General features: G+C 39.9%; 1 protein-coding gene across 1 annotated transcript in view; it reads left to right on the forward strand.

Moving 5' to 3' along the window:
• The window catches only part of PAPSS1 (3'-phosphoadenosine 5'-phosphosulfate synthase 1), an 83,273-nt gene that overhangs the window by 28,447 nt on the left and 33,301 nt on the right, over nt 1-21,525 (forward strand). The window contains exons 6-8 of the mRNA XM_081812022.1: nt 13,082-13,195; nt 15,802-15,913; nt 17,575-17,787. Of these exons, the coding sequence (XP_081668148.1) occupies nt 13,082-13,195; nt 15,802-15,913; nt 17,575-17,787 (439 nt within the window). The remainder of the gene's footprint in view (nt 1-13,081; nt 13,196-15,801; nt 15,914-17,574; nt 17,788-21,525) is intronic.

Genomic DNA, 21,525 nt, shown 5'->3' on the forward strand with positions numbered 1-21,525 from the left:
GACAGAGAGAGACACAGCGAGGGAGGGAGCACAAGCAGGGGGAGTGGGAGAGGGAGAAGATTTTATTTATTTATTTGACAGAGAGACAGCGAGGGAGGGAGCACAGGCAGGGGGAGTGGGAGAGGGAGAAGATTTTATTTATTTATTTGACAGAGAGAGAGACAGCGAGGGAGGGAGCACAGGCAGGGGGAGTGGGAGAGGGAGAAGCAGGCTTCCCGCATAGCAGGGAGCCCGATGCGGGGCTTGATCCCAGGACCCTGGGATCATGACCTGAGCTGAAGGCAGAGGCTTAATGACTGAGCTACCCAGGCGCCCCTGCCCTCTTGATTTTTGAAATCCTATTACCATAAACCTCTTTCATCTAATATCTCTTACTGGATATATTAGACATACAACTTAAAAAAATTACCTGTGTCTGGATATATTAAAAATGTTTAGCCTTAGAATTTTTTTCATATTGTAAAATACCTGCCAGATAGTTAACCTGGGACTCACCTTCTTAATGTGAGTCCTCCCTTATCCAAACATTGTAGCTGAGTAAGTGAAATGATGTGCTTGTGAGTGAGTATAGAACTCCTGGTGACGGGTTCCCAGGTATGTGAACCTGTCACACTAGTCCTCACTCAGCCTTGAAGAGTGCTAAAAACATTTAGCTGTTTTTTTCTTTCCTGCTTTTATTGCAGCCACTTCTTCCTCCCATGCGCACCTGAAGGGCATGTTCATAGGTCTTGTCTTTTCTTGCTGGGACTTGTCACTCTTTGGAAGCAGTTCTTGGTACTGCTCAGCTCTGTAGCACCTCAGCTCTGTGATGGGTTCAGGAACGTTTATGATTTCATAGATTAGCTGGCCTTTCCTCTTGTTACGTGATGTTCTATTCTGGAATCTCTGTTTAATTTTCAGCAAACCGTCTATTCTTGCTCTGCTTTTACTCTTCAGGGTTGTCTATGTTTCCAGTATTTTTCCTTTTTATTTGGATTGTAATTTTGTTTGCATTTTTTTGTACATTGAGCCTATCCTTTTTTTTTTTTTTTTTTAAAGCTGGAGATTTGTCTTATCAATGTTGGGAAGCTATACAGAATTTTACTTTCTGTTAGTTTGGGTTCTCTAGTTTTCATATCTAATTAGTGATTTTTAAGTGTTTTATAGAACCTCAGGAAAATATACAGATATTCTCATATATAGCGTAGGGGTCTCAGGAATCTCTGAAGCCATTTTAGGGACTACAGATAATTCCAGGTGCTCAGACACTTATATGGGGTTATTAAACATAATGTGTGGTGGGTGCTTCACGTAGCTCCTTCTGTTACATCTTCCCTTTCATTCCCAACCACTTCTTTGGGGCCTGGGGTAGAATAGCGTCCTTTGGGTTTGATACTTCACCTATATAGAGTTTTTTTTTTTTTTTTTGTAGTGAGCAGATGATTTTGCTGTTCTTGTTTTAAAAAACTATTTTGAAAAAATTTCGCAACTCTTCTGTAAGTCTAATAATAGTACAGAGAGTGCTTATATATCCTTCACCCGGCTTCCTCTTACTTTAATGTTTCACACGACCGTAGAACATTTCTCAAAACTAAGAAATGAACCCCAGGAAGATACTGTAAACTAAAGCACACACTTATGTGGCTTTCACAAGTTTTTCCTGTCCTGTACTAGGATTTGACCCAGGATCCCACACTGTATTTAGTCAGAAATTGGGTTTTAACCATGATTCTGTGAAATGAAAATACAGACTTCACAAAGTGTCTGTCGTGCCTTGGACTTTGCAGTTCCCCCTCCCCCCAGTGCTTAAAACTTGAGGGCAAACTGTCCCTGTACGATTTTAGGCTCACACTACCTGATATTCCCTTAACTGGCTACCCTGCTTCCAGTTCCATATGCCTTTTATGCCATCCTGTATTGTTCAGAGAATCCTCTTTTCAAGTGTAGTCTAGTTGTTTTGGTTTTTGTATTTTTTTTTTACTCTAAAGAATTTATTGATTTTCCCATGGTTTATAGAATTAAGGTGATTTGTGTTCAGGGTTCCCCATAGTTTGGCTCCAGGCTGCATATTTTCATATTATTGTCCTTAATTTATTCTGCCACTTTATTTATTCGTTCATTCATTCATTCTGTTGCTTTCCTTAGTCTCTGTAACTTTATTTTTTTAATTTTTATTTTTTTAAAAATATTTATTTATTTGACAGAGAGAGAGAGCACAAGCAGGGGAAGCAGCAGGTAGAGGGAGAGGGAGAAGCAGGCTTTCTGTGGAGTAAGGACCCTGATGCGGGGCTTGATCCTAGGACCCTGGGATCATGACCTGAGCCCAAGGCAGACGCTTAACGACTGAGCCACCCAGGCGCCCCTGTCTCTGTGGCTTTAATTAAAGCCTTGCTTCTGATGTTTGCCCCTAATTAATGATTATACTAATTGCTTTTTTATATGGATGTACTCTATATTATGCCTGCTACAGTCTGATAATTGGACAGTTTCCTTCAAGGTTTGAAAAAGAGGAAAAGATTAAAAAACTAACATTTACTGAGTACTTACTATAAAGGTCATATATGTGGAGCCTTGTGGCTTTTAAAATACTTGTTTTGATTGTTAGAATCTGAGGGCAAGTGGCCTTTCTCCTAGTTTAGCTTCTAACCACTTCTCACTCTAATTACTGTGACAGCTTCCAAGTGGTCTTTGTGCTGAGTACTTTATATGTGTTTTCTGATTTTATTCACAGAGTAAACCTCTGAAGTATTTTAGAGATATTAAGTAACTTGCTCATGGACATACTGGATTCTATACCTAGGATTCCAGGTGTATGATTTCCTAGGATTCATTTCCAAATGCCTCTGGCTTTTACTTTGAACAGTGTTCTCATTATACCTAAAGTGCAATGTAATTAAATCTACAACCAGAAAGGTGTTCTGGTTATATTTGTTTAAGGTGGAGAAACTTTCTTTTGAAAAATTATTTATTTTTATCGTAAAGCTCGATGGTGACAGAAGAGATGCAAATGGCTCCTTAATGCAGTTGCTTTTTTGTTTTGAGAGAGAGAAAAGGGGCAGAGGGGGACGGTGAGGGAGAGAGAGAATCTCAAGCAGACTCCATGCCCAGAGTGTAGCCTGATATGGGGCTTGATCATATGACCCTGAGATCATGACCTAAGCCGAAATCAAGAGTCAGATCCTTAAGTAACTGAGCCACCCAGGCACCCCTTTTTCTTTTCTTTCTTCCTTCGTTTTTTTTTTTTTTTTTAAGTGAGAGGAGGGGCAGAATGCAATTGCTTTCTTTTGGTACCACCCTCCTTTGGGGTTTTCCCATTGAAAGTATGTATTTCTGTGTTTTACTTGGTTGATTCCATTAGTTAATTTAACAAATACTTAGTGCCTTACATGCTAGGTACTGTTGTAAAACACTGGGGATGTGGCAGTGAATTAAACAGTAAAAATTCCTGCATCATGGACCTTAATTTTTGGTCCTTATCACCATTATTTATCGTTGTAGACTCGAATGACAGTATAAATTAATCCAATTTTTTCTTTTAAAGCATGAAAAAAAATTTAGGAACACAGTTGAAAGAAGACCTACATACACACAGCCATTGTACAGAACATTAAAAACATATTTTTCCTGGACAGTGAAACTTAGAGTAAAGAACACGGCTACTCCTGTTCTGGCGTTTATTCTCCTTTGATTGTTGAGAGTTGAATCTCACATGAGCATTAGGGCATGTAGGTAAGCCGGTGAATACCTGACATTCAGCTCGGAGCTGATGGTTAGCTGGTGATACAAGGGGTCTTTGCCCGCCGCACCCTGATCACAAGGGAACTTAGTGCATTGTGCACCTTCTGAAGCAGCCTGTCCCTGGTGACCCAGGGTGGCACATACTGTGCAACTTCATTGTCATCACAGAGACATTTGTGAGGCTTTCCCAAGGTGGGTTATGGGAGCTCATGGAGTAGAGCTAAGCTCACAAAGCTAGATGGGGAGGTGAAGGGGCTAATGATGCAGAGTGCAGGGGTGAAAGCGAGGAGTGAGGATATGAAGGTTAGAGGTCCTGCCCTAACCAGCATTACATGTAAGACTATAATTGTGTGCTCTAGAAGGCAATGTCGCGGGCAGAGATGGAAACCAACAAGAACTCCCACAGAGGCAAGGCCTTTAGTAGCTGTTTTAGTAGCATTCATACATGTAGTGTGTTAAAATACTCTGAAAAGTAGTTACAATTGTCCTCAGGTTACTGATGGGAGATGACTCAGAGAGGTGAAGTTGTGTGTCCCAGGACAGCGCCGTGGGGGTAGAGTCGGATTTGAACACAGCGAGACGGATGCTGCGGCTCACTCTCTCCTACACTGCCCTTCCTTATACCTGGATTCCTTCCATTTCCAGTTTGTTTATGAAACCTCAGTCTTTCCTGTGGCTCTCTTGCGCATGCCTTGACCATTTTTTTCCGAAGCGTAGTTGGGATTGAGAACTTGAGAGTATTGGGTCTTAGAAGGAGTTAATATTTTTAGAATACTTTCAAAGGGCTTCAGAGCAGTTCAGGCAGCACCGTCTGGGTGGGAAGGAATGTTGACCTTGTAAAGAAGTAAACTGCCTGTGCCTGTCTCCGGTCAGTGTGAAATGTTTGTTCTGTGTAGTGCGAAGTAGGAAGTGCTTGTCGGTTACCTGATATGCCTTGCAGAGCTGGGGCCCGTCGTGCCAGATGGATTAATCTGCTTAGGTCCTGAAACCTAAATCTAAATGGTAAATGCGTGCCTTGGGTTATTAAGCCATATAAAACAAAATCTTATTTTAAGTACATTTTATTTCCTTCTTGGGCTCCATCTGTTAGACTTTTGAGGGTTTTTTTTTTTTTCCCTCCAACTAATTGTCTGATCCTCTGATGCTAACTGGTTCAGCAATTTGATTCTGTGCTGACACCAAGTGTCCACAGTTAGCTCGGACACTGCAGATTAGGGCTCAGTCTCACGGGATTGTTTCTACGTCAGATGCCCACTGTGAGTAGGGTGCCCAGATACCTGCATTTCTGCCTGGCTGGCTGCCCATTCACGGGCGACCCAGACCCCCCACAGCCTGGTTCAGTAATTTGACTCACAGAACTCACGAAAGCACTTTACTTACCATTACCAGTTTATTGTAAAAGATACAGCTCAGGAACAGGCAAATGGACGAGGCATATAGGACAAGGTAATGGGGCAGGGAGAGCCATGATGCCTGCTGCAGTCTGTGGGCACTGTCACCAACTCAGAAACTCTCTGAACTTGTCCTTTAGGGGTTTCTACAGAGGTTCCACCACAGAGGCATGATTAAGTCTTTGGCCATTGGTGACTGAACTCAGTTTCCAGCTTCTACCCCAGCCCAGAGTTCTGGGGATGGAGTTGAAAGTTCTAACCTTCTCACCTAAGTATGGCGTGGTCTTTTTTGAGGAGCCCCTTAGCCTGGAGTCATCACATCATCACACCACACACCCCTTAACCACTCAGGAGATTCCAAGGGTTTTAAGAGCTCTGTGCCGGGAACCAGGGACAAAGACTAAATCTGTATTTCCCTTTGTAATATATGGGAAACTTTTTTTTTTTTTTTTTTTTTTTAAATAGGAAACTTTTTAAGCAGAGAGGGTAGCCTGGTTTCGGGCTTTCTAGAGAACACAGATGTTTGAGAAGTGCTGTGTCCATGATAGGCAAGGAATTTTTCTATCTGATGCTTTGGTATTGCTTTGGAGAGATTCTCCTGAAATGAATTCTACCAGGTATTGCTTTTTTAATGTTCTTTACTCTAAGTTTCACTGTCCAAGAAAAATATGTTTTTAATGTTCTGTACAATGGGTATTTTGGGATGATGGGTATTTTGGTTAGTGTAATGTTATGTATCCTCAGTCATCTTTGCATTGTCTGTCTTCTCGTTCGATCTGGCCTGTGTAATATAATTGGGATAAGGAAATGTGTTTGTTTATATAAATACTTAATTTCTCAGTGTTTGGTCAGAGCATCTTCATTTTCTTAACGTGCTTCAGTTGGCATATTTTTGTATTTTTATTCAAGAAAATAGAAGACACTGAAAAATATTGAGGATTTTTGGATTTAAGTTTTTTCCCCGAACCCTTAGATGGTCACTAGATGGCCTGCTGGTATTGCATTTTAACTTGGTGTGTTATGACATAAGGACATAGGCTTCTTGCTGCTGGTTTTAATCTAAAGTGATATTTTAAATACTGTTTTTAAATCTACTAAGAACTTGAGATTTACTAGTGCTGTAAATTATTTAAAGGTTTGTCTTTTTATGAAATGGTGCTCTAAATGGATTTTATACTGCACATAAAAACCTGACTTCGCAGCTCAGTTTTAAAGTGTTGCCAGAATGTCGTTTGGTGTTCATGCTTTGGATGCACGTAGTTTAGATAATAGAAATTTAATAGTTACATAAAATATGAATGAGCTCTAGCCTTCAAATCTGGTGAGCAGATTTGGCTCAGGAAAAAAGTGCAGAAAAATACTTAAAGGCAAAACTTAGAATGTGAAATCATCGTGTTTATTAACATGTTCACAGTTCTTTAGGAAGATTCGAAAGGGAAGACAAGAACATTATTATTTTCAGGTAGTGAATGTTTGTTCCATCTGTGGGTTTCCAGATAAAAACTAACAACTGTCGTTTTGAACAAAGATTACAGATACAGTATATGTTAGCTCTTAGGTTGTGTTTCATCAGTCAAGCAAAAAAAAAGTTTTGAGTACCTACGTAACATTTTAGAATTAATATTTACACATTCATAATATTTAAATATTTCTTGACCTCCGTGATTAATGGTAGCATGTGAATTGTTTACTGGCCCCCGACTCAGGAGCCCCCCTGTATTCCTGTCACCCATAAATGCTGGGTGACTGCAGTGCTCTCAAGATTGGTGGTGAGGGGTTTAGGTATATAAACACTTGCTCCAGGCCTGGCTTGTGGTCTATTTTTGCTTTAAAGGAAATTCTGTGAAATAAAAGGTTTTATATGTACACGTTGAAGAAGAACACATTGTTTTCTAATAGCTGACTGTGTCTCTGGAAATCTTAATGAATCCCAAATAAAATGGACCGCTCATGTGGCTGGGACTTCACATTATGTTGTCCAGATATCTTGTCTCACTTTGAGGTGGTTTTGCTCCTTTTAGATGCTTAATAGTGGTTTTGGGAACTGAAAGATTTGTCGGTAGAATGTGCTAGAAACTGGCTATGTGTACATTTAAAAGTTCTTTTTTTGTATTCCTGATAGAGAGTTCTCTTCTCTCTACACTAGAATCTATATAGAACTCCTTCCCTTTGAGCAAATGTTCTGTGTGCCTCTTGATTCGTGCTGTTATGTCCCTTGATGTATTTTTTTTTTAGAAGAGAAACAGTAGCAACCTCTTGAACTTTAGTTTTGACTTTAGTTAGGCATCAGAAGAATTTTGTATTTAAGTTTTGAGGCTAAAATTCATTTAAAAATATTGCTGGATTTGAATTTTGAAAAGGGAACAATTGTGTGTAATGCTTATAATGAAAAAATTATTTTGACTCAAAATAAAAAAAATTCACCCTTTCTTGAAAGGGAAGTGATTATAGCCTCTACGTTCATGCATATAAAGCAGCACATTAACTAAAAATGTCTTCATCCCAGATGGGTTCATGGCTTATATGAGTGCACAAAACAGAAAAATATTTTGGTTGAACTCATAGTATAGATAATATTCTTTCTTGTTCAAACTGGTTCTCTTGGAGACACAGATTTGCTCACAAATTATTTGTGTATTTGTTTTCTTAACTTAGGATATGGTTGGAAGGAAGAGATGATATATAGAAACATTTGTTAGTTCTCCGTTCTTACTTCGAACATGTCTTCAGAGGGAGTAGGTTGACATACCTGGGTGTACGCTCCAGTGTGGTTCTGGAGAGGGGTGATTCTAGGGTAGAGACAAGGAGCACAGCCCCAGCCATGTGCCTGGAGCATCACAGTGGGCCATGGTCCCTGCTGCTGTTGATCAGTATTTGTGAGCTGAATCTAGTGGTGCCGGCTTAGGAAACCAGCTAAAAATGCCCTGTTGTATCCAACAAAGATCAAAAGATTAGTCTGTCAGATGCTCTCCTCTGGCCCTCCAAAACTGTTGACAACGATCAGCGGTAAATGTAGTGGAAGAGGAGAATAGTCAACCCCTACAACATAAAAAAGATCTCTTATCCTTACAGTAACGTAGGCTCCAGGGATGGCAAAGAAAACTTTATGTAGAATTGCTGGTGTCAGTGAAATTCTTACCTTCCCTGGAGTCCCTCTTTCATTTGTTACCCGGCTTTGGATTCTGGATTTTGAAGTTCTGAGGGGTCCAACATAGTGGAAATGGAGGTTTTCAATGTATTTACAATGATGCGGTTTGAAAAGTTGTTTGAAAATCGCTCACTTACCCTTCCTAGAAATGTGTAGGCCTAATTGCAATATTGAGTATCTTTATTTTTTGTCTAGAACCTTATCAACACACAAAGATCACATACCAACAACCCTGGGAATTGTAAATGTTTAATAAAATCATGAAGATAAACTAAGGACAATTTGTGACAAAATGTGTCATAGCTTATTTTCATGGGAGAAACAGTAATGGTTATTTTTTATTTTTTTGGAGGAGAATAGTATTGGGACCTCAGTTGGAATCCCAGCTCTAACATTTATCAATTAACTACGTGACCTTGGAAAAAAATACCAAATTTCTCTGGCTTCAGTTCTCTTGTATGTGCAATGGGAAGTAATAATAGTGCCTGTCTTAGAATTTTACTGAGGATTCTCTGAGTTAATATATGTAGAGTGCTTAGAACAGCTCCTGGAATGTGGCACACGTGCTGTATTGAGTATTTATTGTGTGTTAAGTGCATTGGAAGACAGAATAGCAGGGATTCAGGGCCAGTTATTAACCTCTTCTGAGCCTCAATTTCCAAATCTGTTCAAGGAAAATACTTCTATCTTCCTAGGTAGGATTGTATGAAGATTAAATGAATTCGTTCCTAGGAAGCCCTTGGGACAACGCTGGTTTTGTCATTAAGCATCCAGCTAATGTTAGTCCCTACAGTTCAGGTATTTTAATTTCCTGAATTTTACAACAGACCTGTAACGTGTGTGCATATATATCTGTTTTAATCAGCTGAGAAAGAGATCAGTTCAGAGATGTGGTAACCTGATCAAGGTTGCAGTGGTAGAGTTTGAACTCAAATCTTAGGTGTAAACATCAGAAATAACTAACCTATAGACACCTGTTGCTTTCTCTTGCCCTGTTTTAGCTGAAGATGTGCCCCTAATGTTTTGTGATTAATGTATTTAATTTTAAGTCTGTTTTGTGGAACTTTATCACACTCTTCCTCATGAAAGTCCTAATAATGTCTGACTTTTTGTGTAATTTAACTTTAGCATTTGTTCCAAGTGTGGAGGATTTCAGTTCTTTATTTTACAGCTGGAAAAATGGGTATGTCTCAAGATGTCTTTGAGAGCTTTACATATCCAAGAAGCTAATTGAACAGATAGGGTGCGTTCAGTTCTCTTAATGCATGTCATATTGTTCTTGTAGGAAAAGTTGATTCTGAATTTTTATTTTCAAGTCGATGAAATAATAGGTTTTGTACGGACTCTTGAAACCACCAGTGCCCTGTAATGGGAAGGGAATATATAAAAATGACAATGATAACCATATGTGGGATGATTTGTTTTTCTCAATTCAAAATTCTCTTTACTGCTCTAATTTAAAATAAATGTATTAACAACCATTCCTGGAATTGTTCCTTGTTATTGCACAGAATGAACTACCTTAAGCTATTTCTTTTGCTAGATTATAAGAAGAGTCTTTTTTTCTTTCCAGTTTTATTGAGATAAAAGTGACATACAAAGAAAACAAGGGACTTTTCTATATGTGATTTCCTCTTCAGGTACACAGTGAAATCAAGCATTGTGTATAAATTGTGTATATATATTTACCACTTCTTTGAGTCTGTTGGCAAATTGAAGACATGAGCTCTTTAGCCTGGCGTTACTAGAAATAATATGCCTCGGGGTGCCTGGGTAGTTTAGTCGGTTGAGCGTCTCACTCTTGGTTTAGGTTCAGTTCATGATCTCAGGGTCCTGAGATCAAGCCTTGCATTGGGCTCTGCGTTCAGCAGGGAGAGGAAAAAAAAAAAGGGAATAATCTACCTCATTAATACAAAGTTGTATAGTATTTATATCTACAGGAAGAGGAAATAGAGGCAGCTGGTGGAAGGTGTCATTCTTCCTTCACCATTGTCTTGAATACCCTCATGTAGTATTTGCCCTGTGAACACAATGGATACCCTTCAGTTGCGGGTGCCTGCTGGAAGCTTCACTGCAGAAAGCAGGGAAGGTATATGAAGTGCCGTGCATGGTTTATGTTTTAGACACTCCCTTTTCCACTTTCCTCCTCCTGTGAGCAGTGGAATGCTCGAGGGACAAAGGGGGCCCCCAGAAAGTACCCTTCATGTCTGTACACCAGAACAATTAGCTAAACTTAGTATTGTAGCAAGCAGTGTTTCTTTCCTGTATTTAAGTTTTATTAGTTCTTTTCTCTTTTCCTTCATGTTTACTCTCTTTATTCTTGGGTTTATCATGATCAGAAGCCTTGAATTTACCAATGGGAGCAGACTGATTTTGACACATGATATAACTGATGCCGAACTGTGTCTCTTTTGTTCCATTTTGGAGGAGAAATGTGGGAGAATCAATGTTTCTAGATTTTCAGAACCCATAGGGGCTGCTTGAGTAGTGGCACCAGGCCCTTCATGAGATCATCTAGCTTTGATACACATATATGACTGCTTTTCCCCTCTAATATGAAGTAATTAATATAAGTCCAAATAGAAGTTGGAAGTTTCTTCTCACACTTGGGAAAATAGCAAGGTGTGTCTTCGAAAATCTGGTTCTTCCATTGATATTCATTTTGAATTGCTTTTGTTGTTGTTTTGCATTTTTTTTTAAAGATTTTATTATTTGACAGAGAGAGACATAGCGAGAGAGGGAACACAAGCAGGGGGAGTGGGAGAGGGAGAAGCAGGCTTCCCGTGGAGCAGGGCGCCCGATGCGGGGCTCAATCCTAGGACCCTGGGATCATGACCTGAGCCGAAGGCAGACGCTTAACGACTGAGCCACCCAGGTGCCCCTGTTTTGCATTTTTTTAATGGACTATTTTTTAGAACAGTTTTAGGTTCACAGCACAACTGAGTGGAAAGTAGAGTGAGTTCCCATATACCCCCTGCTCCCCTCCCCCACAAGCACAGCCTTTCTTATCAACACCCCTCACCAGAGTGGTACATTTGTTACAGTGGATACACCTACTATGTCACATTGTCACCCCAAAATCATAGGTTACCGTAGGGTTGTACTTCCGTGGGTTTTGACAGATGTATAATGACATTTACCACTGTCGTAGTATTATATCGTTTCACTGCCCTAAAAATCCCCTCTTCCCTTTATTTCCCTGCAGCCCATCCTCGCCCGTAACTCCTGGCAACACTGATGTTTTTATTGTCTCCATAGTTTTTCCTTTTCCAGAACGTCATATAGTTGAATCATACAGTAGGTAGCCTTTTCAGATTGGCTTCTTTTACTTAGTAATATGCATTTAAGGTTCTTCCATGTCTTTTCATGGCTTGATAAATTTATTCCTTTTTAAAAGTGCATTCATTGTCTGGATGTACCAGTTTATCCCTTCATCTACTGAAGGACATCTGGGTTGTTTCCAAGTCTTGGCAATTATGAATAAGGCTGCTTTAAATATCTGTGCAGGTTTTTGTGCGGACATAGGTTTCAGCTCATTTGGGTAAATACCAAGGAACACAATTGCTGGATCGTATGGTGTGTGTTTAGTTTTGTAAGAAACTGCCAAACTGTCTTCCAAAATGTCTGTGCCATTTGCATTCTCATCAGCAGTGCGTGCGAGTTCCTGTTGCTCCACATCCTCACCTACATTTGGCATTGTCAGTATTTTGGATTTTAGCCATTCTAATAGGTGTGTCGTGGTATCTTGTTGTTTTAATTTGCATTTCCCTGATGACATAATGTGGAGTATCATTTCATATGCTTATCGGTCATTTGTATATCTTCTTTGGTAAGGTTTCTGTTCAGGTCTTTGGCCCATTTTTAAAAAAAATCGGGCTGTTTGTTTTCTTATTGCTGAGTTAAGAGTTCTTCATGTGTTTTAGAGAACAGTCCTTTTTCAGATATGCCTTTTGCAAATACTTTCTCCCAGTCTGTGGCTTATCTGTTCATTCCCTTGAGAATTACTTATTTTGAATAACAAAGTATTGCTTGGATGAGTACATGTATGAAAAGCCCTTAATCATTGCCAATTTTGTGTGCTTATAAAGGTGACCTAAGAGATTTGGCTTAAAAAAAAGTTGAAGCAATTAAACACATTATTCCTCGGGGTCTGACAAGTGTGAGCAAGCCTTGTAAAGATCACCTCAGGAGCTGTGTTGTGGTAATCAGAAATACATTCTTTCTTGCGTGTTCTTAGAGATAAGCACTGTCCCAATGTTGTGTAAATGAGCACTCGGAGGTCAGATAAAAACTTCTAGACTGCATTTCACATGGGATCAAAAAGTGCTGTTTCTCAAACCACAGCAGTGGGAGTAAAGTTGACACATTCAGGAGTACCATGTGGCATGACTGAGAAGGTGGTGTTAGTGACAGTAGGGATAAAGACGCATACGAAAGCCGAAATAAAAGGGTTTTGTGACGTGTTAAAGATGAAAATGATTATATTTAGAGTGATTTTTGTTTGTTCCCAAATTCTTTTTATTGGAGGTCATCTGTTCTTTGCAGTTGCTTGATTTTGACATATGTGGCACATTCTCGGAATTTATTCTTTGTTACTAGGTAATGGGACATGATGCTTAAGGACTTATTGTACGTGGGATATTATGTGTTGAGAGTAGACCAACCGACATTAGGAAAGTTGACTGGGGAGGCACAGCATTCAGAGCCCTCTTTTATACTTCGTTTTTGAAGTCTCATTTTAAAATGTTAAATTTTCTTCATTAAGACATCCTTTGGAGAACTTTAAATTGTTGAATCACTTAATTGTACTTTTTTTGTTGTATAGGATATTGTACCTGTGGATGCCTCTTATGAAGTAAAAGAATTATATGTGCCAGAAAATAAACTCCATCTGGCAAAAACAGATGCAGAGACATTACCAGCATTGCAGATTAATAAAGTAAGTGCTTTGTTGCTTTTCATACCAAGTGACTTAGCCTTATATATAGTCATTATCTGTAAATTTTGTTTGATAACTATGTTTGATGGTGTGGGTGGTGGGTGGTAGGGGGGATAGTTGTAGTTTACATCACAATTTTCAGGGATGGGAAATGTATTTAATTTGTGAAGCCATATTTCCAAAATGTCATGGCTTTGATTTGGTTTCAGTCATAATATTTACCTTTTTTTTTTTTTAAGTGGGGAGGGGAGGGAGAGGGAGAGCGAGAATCCTCAAGCAGGCTCCACGTCCAGCATGTAGCCCGATGCCTGGCTCCATCTCACGACTCAGATCCTGACCTGACCCGAAATCAAGAGTCGGAAGCTTACCTGACTGAGCCACCCAGATGCCCCAATAATTTTGAAATAGCAAAGACCAAAGATTGTGTAAAAGTTTTCGGCTTATCAGAAAGAATGGGTTCTTAATGCTTCAAAATACTATAAATATAATAATTAAAATGAACATTTTTTCTCCTCCAAACAAGTTTCATAATCCTTTGCCAAAACCCTGAATTTCTTTCTTATTTTGGTAAGAGTAATTCTGTGTATGTCTTAGCTCTAGTATCATTGAGTGCCACCTCCAGAGGCCCCGCACCCCCCAAAAAAAACTACTGAGCTAAACTGGATATGGTGACAATGGAAACTATAATTTATCATTTTCAAATATTAGGGGATTTTAAACTGTATCATTTAGATGTACTTTAAAAATGCGGAGATTAAGGGCTAAGAACCTGGATCAGAAGTTGAATTTCCCAGCCTTTATTTTGGTTAGTAAAAATCCAGAACACCCAGGGAAGCGCCAAAATCTTAAAGTGGAAAAAAAAAAAACCAAAACAATGCCCACCAACAAACTTCTGGGCTTAGAGAAAGCCTCTTTAAGTAGTTATTCAAATCCTCCACGAGGAGTAGACTACTTGATGCACTCTGTGTGATTGGGTCTCTGACCAGAAGCTAAGACATGCTGGGGGAGCAGAGAGGGAGGGTCGGAGAGCAGAGCCACTCAGGAAGGTGATTGTTGCAAAGGAACAGATGTTGTTGCCGACATACTTTGCATGGAATGAACACACAGGGAGAGAGAGACTATGAGAATGAGAATGAACGAATATGAATCCAGGTCAGTTAGACTCTACAACCCGGAAACACAGTAGCTCCTTTAATATAGTGGTTTGTTCTTTGCATGGCAGGATGGAAAGTAATTAATTGCAAAATCCGTCTTAAGTCAGTAGAGTATTAGCCTGGTGTGCCATCACCAAGACGTTAGACCGGATGGGGTACGTTCTGGTCCTCTCACCGTTCTGGGGGTTGGAAAGTCTAAGATCAGGTTGCTGGCTGACGCGGTCGCTGGTGAGCCTGTCTTCCTGGCTTGCTGACAGCCCTCACTGCCTGTGTCCTCACCGTCCTCACCGTCCTCGCCGAGTGGAGAGAGCGAGCCCTGGTGGCATCTCTTCCTCTACCTGTGAGGGCACCGGACCTGTTGGAGAAGGGCCCCAGCTTTAGGACTTCGTTTAACCGTATCCCGTCCCCGTGGGCCACGTCTCCAAATAGAGTCACACTGGGGACTAGGTCTTCAACATCGGACTTTGAGGGGGACACAGACATTCGGTTTGTAACACATACCATCTAGAATTGGATGTTGGTGGAGACAAATAATGGCCCCTGTCCGCGGTTTAGGAATAACTGATGAGAGGAAAGCTTGAAAGTAAGTGACACAATTGGGTCTGTGCAGATGACCTTTCCTGTGACTTGAAGGAGGTGGGGAATACCTGTTACTTGATTGTAAAGTGGGACACATTGACCAACATACTTTGGGAACAAAGAGTAAGCTACATCTTACTGCACACCGGTTGGCCAGTTGCTTTATCCTTTCTCATCTGAGAGCCACGGCTGTGTGCACGCGCACGCACACACACACACACACACACACACACACACACACACACACAGGACATGCGCACACACTCGGTTAAATGAGCATGTCCAGCTTACGTTAACGATCCATAGTCCATCAGTTCCTCAGCGTTCTGGTAGGAGATGCTAGAAATCTTAAAGAGCAAGAAATAATACGGTCTTTGTAAAATGAAGGGTGCTGTGCCATTGGTGAGGCACTTGTTTTGATAAATATTTTTATGTAAAGTTTGTTTTAGTTTAAGGCAGCAGTTATCAAAGTCTAATTTCCAGACCATCACTGTTGGGATTTTCTGGGAACCTATTAAAAATACAAATTCTTGGGCCCCACAGCAAAGTGATTGAAATAGAATCTCGGGAGGTAGAACAATCTTTATTTTAATAAAGGCCTTCTGAGGGTTTCTTATAACATATTAAAGCTTGAGAACCACTAGTGGAGGAGATGCTGTCCTTATTAGAAATGCTTTGAAGCCTAATGTTATTTACATTTGTTAGGAGAAATGCACATTTTCCTAGTGCCCTTAATCTTTATTAGATTTGTATAATCTATAATCATTCTTGAGGTGTTTGTTTCCATTGCTTTCAAAATTAAACTCCTAAGGGTTATTATTGCTTTTGTTCCTAAGCATATGAAGTAGAAAACTTTCCTGTCTCGTTTACTAGGTGGATATGCAGTGGGTGCAGGTCTTGGCAGAAGGGTGGGCAACCCCACTGAATGGCTTTATGAGAGAGAGGGAGTATCTGCAGTGCCTTCATTTTGATTGTCTTCTGGATGGTAAGACCCCTTACTTCTATAGTGTACATCGAGCATGGAAGAGAAATGACACAGATTTATCACTATTTATAAAAAATAGTGGTGATGTCTAATGGAGGTAGCATTTTAAGACTAAGTTATATCAGTACTAAATACTTTAAGCAAACCGTGAGATCTTTTCTTTCCCCTGCTTCGTTTTCCTGAATGTCATTTATTGAGAGAGAGAAGAAAAACCTGGGGTTGGGGCTGAAAATGGATTTAAAAAGCAAATATAGTTTCCCTATGCTATATCCACCTGAGCACCGTGGAAAGTCTGTCTCTGAAAAGTGCACATTTATACTGAATTTTGCTCTACTGAAATCCATGCTTGAGTGTTCTAATAAGGAATCAGGGAGTCCAAGTTAAGGAGTCCTGAAATAGATGGTTAAAGGGATGGTTCTTCCTCCTCTTTTAAAACACTAAAAAAAGAACAATTGCCAAAGAAATTGTACATTGTAATGACAATTCAGCTATCTGAAACTTTATATACTGTTGAAATTAATTTATTACATTAAAGAAAATATTTTTAAATGTCACAGAGCCCTACTAAATTGCTACCATGTTCTTCTGTGTTGTGACTTCTTTTAATTAAGGAGTGAGGTCGATACTAGAAATTATAACTCCTAGTCATTTTTCTCAAACTTTATCACATAAAAGTGTTAAATACTGCTCTTTGATTTTTCTTCTTTGGAACCAGTGGTAAAGTCTTTGTGGACTGCCTCCTTAGTAATGATTTAGTCTGGGTTTGGTGCAAATCTACCTGTTAATTTTCCCTTTTAAACTGTACCTAGTGGTGGTAACTTTAAAGCAGCCAAGCAGTTATCGTTGATTTTGTTGACATCTTTTGTAAGAGGCATGCCATGATTTCCAAAAGAATATGCTTTTACTAGGTATGTAAATAAGATCTACATATGAACTTGAGAGTGCATTTTATTTTTCTAACCTGGGCACAATGAACAGAAAAGAAAACGTTTAGAGCTTGAAAGGTTGGAAACTGAGAATGTGCTTTTTGTCTCACTGACCATACATTTTGGTTGAAATAGAGGCACTGATGACTTCCTTTGTTTCTTGGGCAGTAATTGCTGACATTGGTTCAATTCTGATTAAAAACCAAGAAATAAAAATATGTTTTGGGTGTTTTTGTCTTCCTATCTCAAGGAAACCCAAGTATCCCAAGTATACTCAAGTATACTTAACTTGCCACTCAAAATATAGTTATCAGAAAGGTTTCAATTTTCCTGGAAAGGCCCTGAAGCATTGTTCTTTGTCTTATTCATATATTGGAGGTGCTCGTTGTATTTTGGGTGACATTAGGCGTAACCAGCTGAGTCTTCCTTGTTAAACAGTTTCTTTTACTTCTGTGATTTTTATGCCCATTTTTTTTCTCCCCAAAGACAGTTTCATGAATTATTGTGAGAAGTGTATTGCTACACAGTGTTGCTGCTCTTAATGTTTGCTGTTTTTTTTTTTTTTTTTTTTTTTACCTCTGGAGTTGTTTGTTCTCTCTCCTGATTTTCTGTGCCAGATACTGTCACCGGACTCATAAATCTATTATTTGAAGAGTGTCCGCTGGAGTGTAAGGTGGATATGAGGCCTGTTGAGTAATCCAAGCTGTGTGCTTTGTGTTCTTTTGTGCCCTGCAGGGGGTGTCATTAACTTGTCAGTGCCTGTAGTTCTGCCGGCTACTCATGAAGATAAAGAGAGGCTGGACGGCTGTACGGCATTTGCTCTGATGTACGAGGGCCGCCGTGTGGCTATTCTTCGCAACCCGGAGTTTTTTGAGCACCGGAAGGAGGAGCGCTGTGCCAGACAGTGGGGAACAACATGCAAGAACCACCCCTACATCAAGGTTCTGAGCAAACCTTGCTGCATTTTATCTCAATGTGCCAATAATGTTTGTGCCGAAGTGTGGGCATTCATTACCTGTATGTTGACGATTCCACTGGAATTGTTAATGTTTGGCAGAATGGACACTGGATCTTAGATTAGTGTGATGAACACATGATCTTGTCATTTTGGTCCGGATAATATTTGTTCAGTAAATCTTTTTTAGAGGTAAAAAGGGGGTGGCTGAGGGAGAGGGAGAGAAAATCCGAAGCAGGCTCCACGCCCAGCGCGGAGTCCAACGTGGGGCTTGATCTCACTACCCTGAGATCATGACTTGAGCTGAAATCAAGAGCTGGATGCTTAACTGATTGAGCCACCCAGGTGCCCCTAGTAAATCTTTTTTAAACATCTTCTGTACATTAGGCACTGAGTTAGGTGCTGGCTCTGGGAATATAGGGCTGATGTAACGGTGGGCACAGTCTTTGTATGGTTGGAGCTTACTGTCTGGTGGGGAGCAGACATCATGTACTTACAGGTAGGCTGTGAGGGCAGGGTGCTTTGGGAGCCTATGGCAGGGTGATTTTGTCTTGTCTGGACCTTTAATTGAATGCTGTGTGTCTGGTATGAAAGCAGTGAAATCCAATTTGTCTTTCCAAAGGGCCTCATATATCTTATGTGTTGTATGTGAAATGTCATCACTGAAGTAAAATTTCTGTCACTTGTTTTAAAGTGTACTTTGAGCTTTAAAAGAAATTGAAATTTTAGTAGCTTTATCTAGAAAATATTTACGACATCTGTTTAGATCATGTCAATATGCTAAATCTCATCTCATAAAGGATAAAAAGTGATAAACTTTTTAAAATAGGGAGATATATTGTTTTAGAAAATAAGGAGTTTGAATTAGTGATAGTGTCAGACATTCTTTCGACGTTAAAATTCTACAGTTATTAATAACAAATAGTAGTTTACAAAACATGCTTATGTAAATTCTTTGAACCACAAAGCAAACCTATAAGGATGGGTGGCATTCCCATCCCACATATGGAGAAATTACAGGGGATAAATGTCTTGACCAAATTATACAGCTAAAGGGTGGGATGAGGGTTTGATTTGCACTTAGGACTTCGGGCTTCAAAGCCATCTTCGATAATCTGTAGCAGAGAGCAGTTATTGGTGTATGTGCTACTTTTATTTAGAGTAATCTGCAAAACTTCTTAGGATAGTTAGTACTTGGTATGCAACCTTGAGGAGCCAGTAGGATTTTGATAGGAGGAACTGTGAGAAACGGAATTTCAGTTTTAGGGAGCAGGAGGAGCAAAGACTCCATGCCTTTGAGAGATGACTGGTTGGTAAGCAGGAGAGAGGACCTTGAGAAGACAGAGGGGCTTAGCGTTCTACCCTGAGATATTAAAATCTTGTTTAGTCATAATAGGGGTTTACATGTATTTATGCTTTGTGCTTTTCCAACCACATTTCTGTCGTTTGGTCCTTAGCGATCCTTGGAGGTAGAATCCCGAGGAGTCTTAGGCTGGGTTCAACTTGCCCAGAGCTACAGAGGCGCCTGTTAGGAGTCAGGGTTAGACTCTGTCTTAGGTCTTTTGTGCTTTGCTAGGAGTGGAGAGGTCACAGGCAGCCTCGGAGCAGGAGTGAGTCACAAACGAAGTGGCGCTTTAGGAAGCTTGGCCTGGTGGTCTTGTGCAGGATGTCCCCAGCCCACCTCCACTTGCACTGGTACTGGCCACGCTCTCCAGGTCTCCAGCCTAGGCGGTCACGGCCTGTAGTCTGCTTCCTCCATGTCCACTGCAGTCTGTTCTCCTCAGAACAGCCAGAGCGAGCCTTTATTTTTTTTATTTTTTATTTTTTCCTTTTGATCATGGAGTTATTTAATATATACCCCCCATATATATCCAAAAAGGACAATTTTTGTTTGTTTTCTGAATATGTTTTCTTTCTTTTTTTTTTTTTTTTACCAAATTAGCTTTATTTTTAATTAACATATAATGTATTATTTGTTTCAGGGGTACAGGTATGTGATTCATCAGTCTTACACAGTTCACAGTGCTCACCATAGTACATACCCTCCTCAGTGTCCATCACGCAGCCACCCCATCCCTTCCACCCCCCTCCACTCCAGCAACCCTCAATTTGTTTCCTGAGATTAAGAGTCTCTTATGGTTTGTCTCCCTCCCTGGTTTCATCTTGTTACATTTTTCCCTCCCTTCCCCTATGATCCTGTGTCTTGTTTCTCAAATTCTTCATATCTGTGAGATCATATGATACTTGTCTTTCTCTGATTGACTTATTTCACTTAGCATAATACCCTCTAGTTCTATCCACGTCGTTGCAAATGGCAAGATTTTGGTTTTTTTGATGGCTGCATAATATTCCATTGTGTATATATACACATCTTCTTTATCCATTCATCTTTCGATGGATATCTAGGCTCTTTCCATAGTTTGGCTATTGTGGACATTGCTGCTATAAACATTGAGGTGCATATGCTACTTCAGATCACTACATTTATATCTTTGGGGTAAATACCCAGTAGTGCAATTGCTGGGTCATAGGGTAGCTCTATTTTCAACTTTTTGAGGAACCTCCATACTGTTTTCCAGAGTAGCTGTACCAGTTTGCATTCCCACCAACAGTGTAGGAGGGTTCCCCCTTTCTTGGCATCCTCGCCAACATCTGTCGTTTCCTGACTGACTAATATTAGCCATTCCAACTGGTGTGAGGTGGTATCTCACTGAGATTTTGATTTGTATTTCCCTGATGCTGAGTGATGGTGAGCACTTTTTCATGTGTCTGTTGGCCATTTGGATGTCTTCTTTGCAGAAATGTCTGTTTATGTGTTCTGCCCATTTCTTGATTTTATTTTTTTTTTCTTTGGGTGTTGAGTTTGATAAGTTCTTTATAGATTTTGGATACTAGCCCTTTATATGATATGTCATTTGCAAATTTCTTCTCCCATTCTGTCGGTTGTCTTTTGGTTTTGTTGACTGTTTCCTTTGCTCTGCAGAAGCTTTTTATCTTGATGAAGTCCCAATAGTTCATTTTGCCCTTGCTTCCCATGCCTTTGGCGATGTGTCTAGGAAGAGGTTGCTGCGGCTGAGGTCGAAGAGGTTTTGCTGCCTGTGTTCTCCTCAAGGATTTTGATGGATTCCTGCCTCACATTTAGGTCTTTCATCCATTTTGAGTTTATCTTGTGTGTGGTGTAAGGAAATGGTTCAGTTTCATTCTTTGGTATGTGGCTGTCCAATTTTCCCAACAGCATTTGTTGAAGAGACTTTTTTCCATTGGACATTCTTTCCTGCTTTGTCGAAGATTAGTTGGCCATAAAGTTGGAGGTCCATTTCTGGGCTCTCTGTTCTATTCCATTGATCTATATGTCTTTTTGTGCCAGTCCCATACTGTCTTGATGATGACAGCTTTGTAATAGAGTTTGAAGCCCGGAATTGTGATGCCACCAGCTTTGCTTTTCTTTTTCAACATTCTTCTGGCTATTCGGGGTCTTTTCTGGTTCCATACAAATTTTAGGATTATTTGTTCCATTTCTGTGAAAAAAGTGGATGGTATTTTGATAGGAATTGAATTAAATGTGTAGATTGCTCTAGGTAGCATAGACATTTTCACAGTATTTGTTCTTCCAGTCCATGAGCATGGAACCGTTTTCCATTTCTTTGTGTCTTCCTCAATTTCTTTCACGAGTATTCTATAGTTTTCTGAGTATAGATTCTTTGCCTCTTTGGTTAGATTTGTTCCTAGGT

This window comes from Leptonychotes weddellii, chromosome 2, assembly GCF_054177405.1.
Source record: "Leptonychotes weddellii isolate Sample4059 chromosome 2, ASM5417740v2, whole genome shotgun sequence".
Lineage (NCBI taxonomy): Eukaryota > Metazoa > Chordata > Mammalia > Carnivora > Phocidae > Leptonychotes > Leptonychotes weddellii.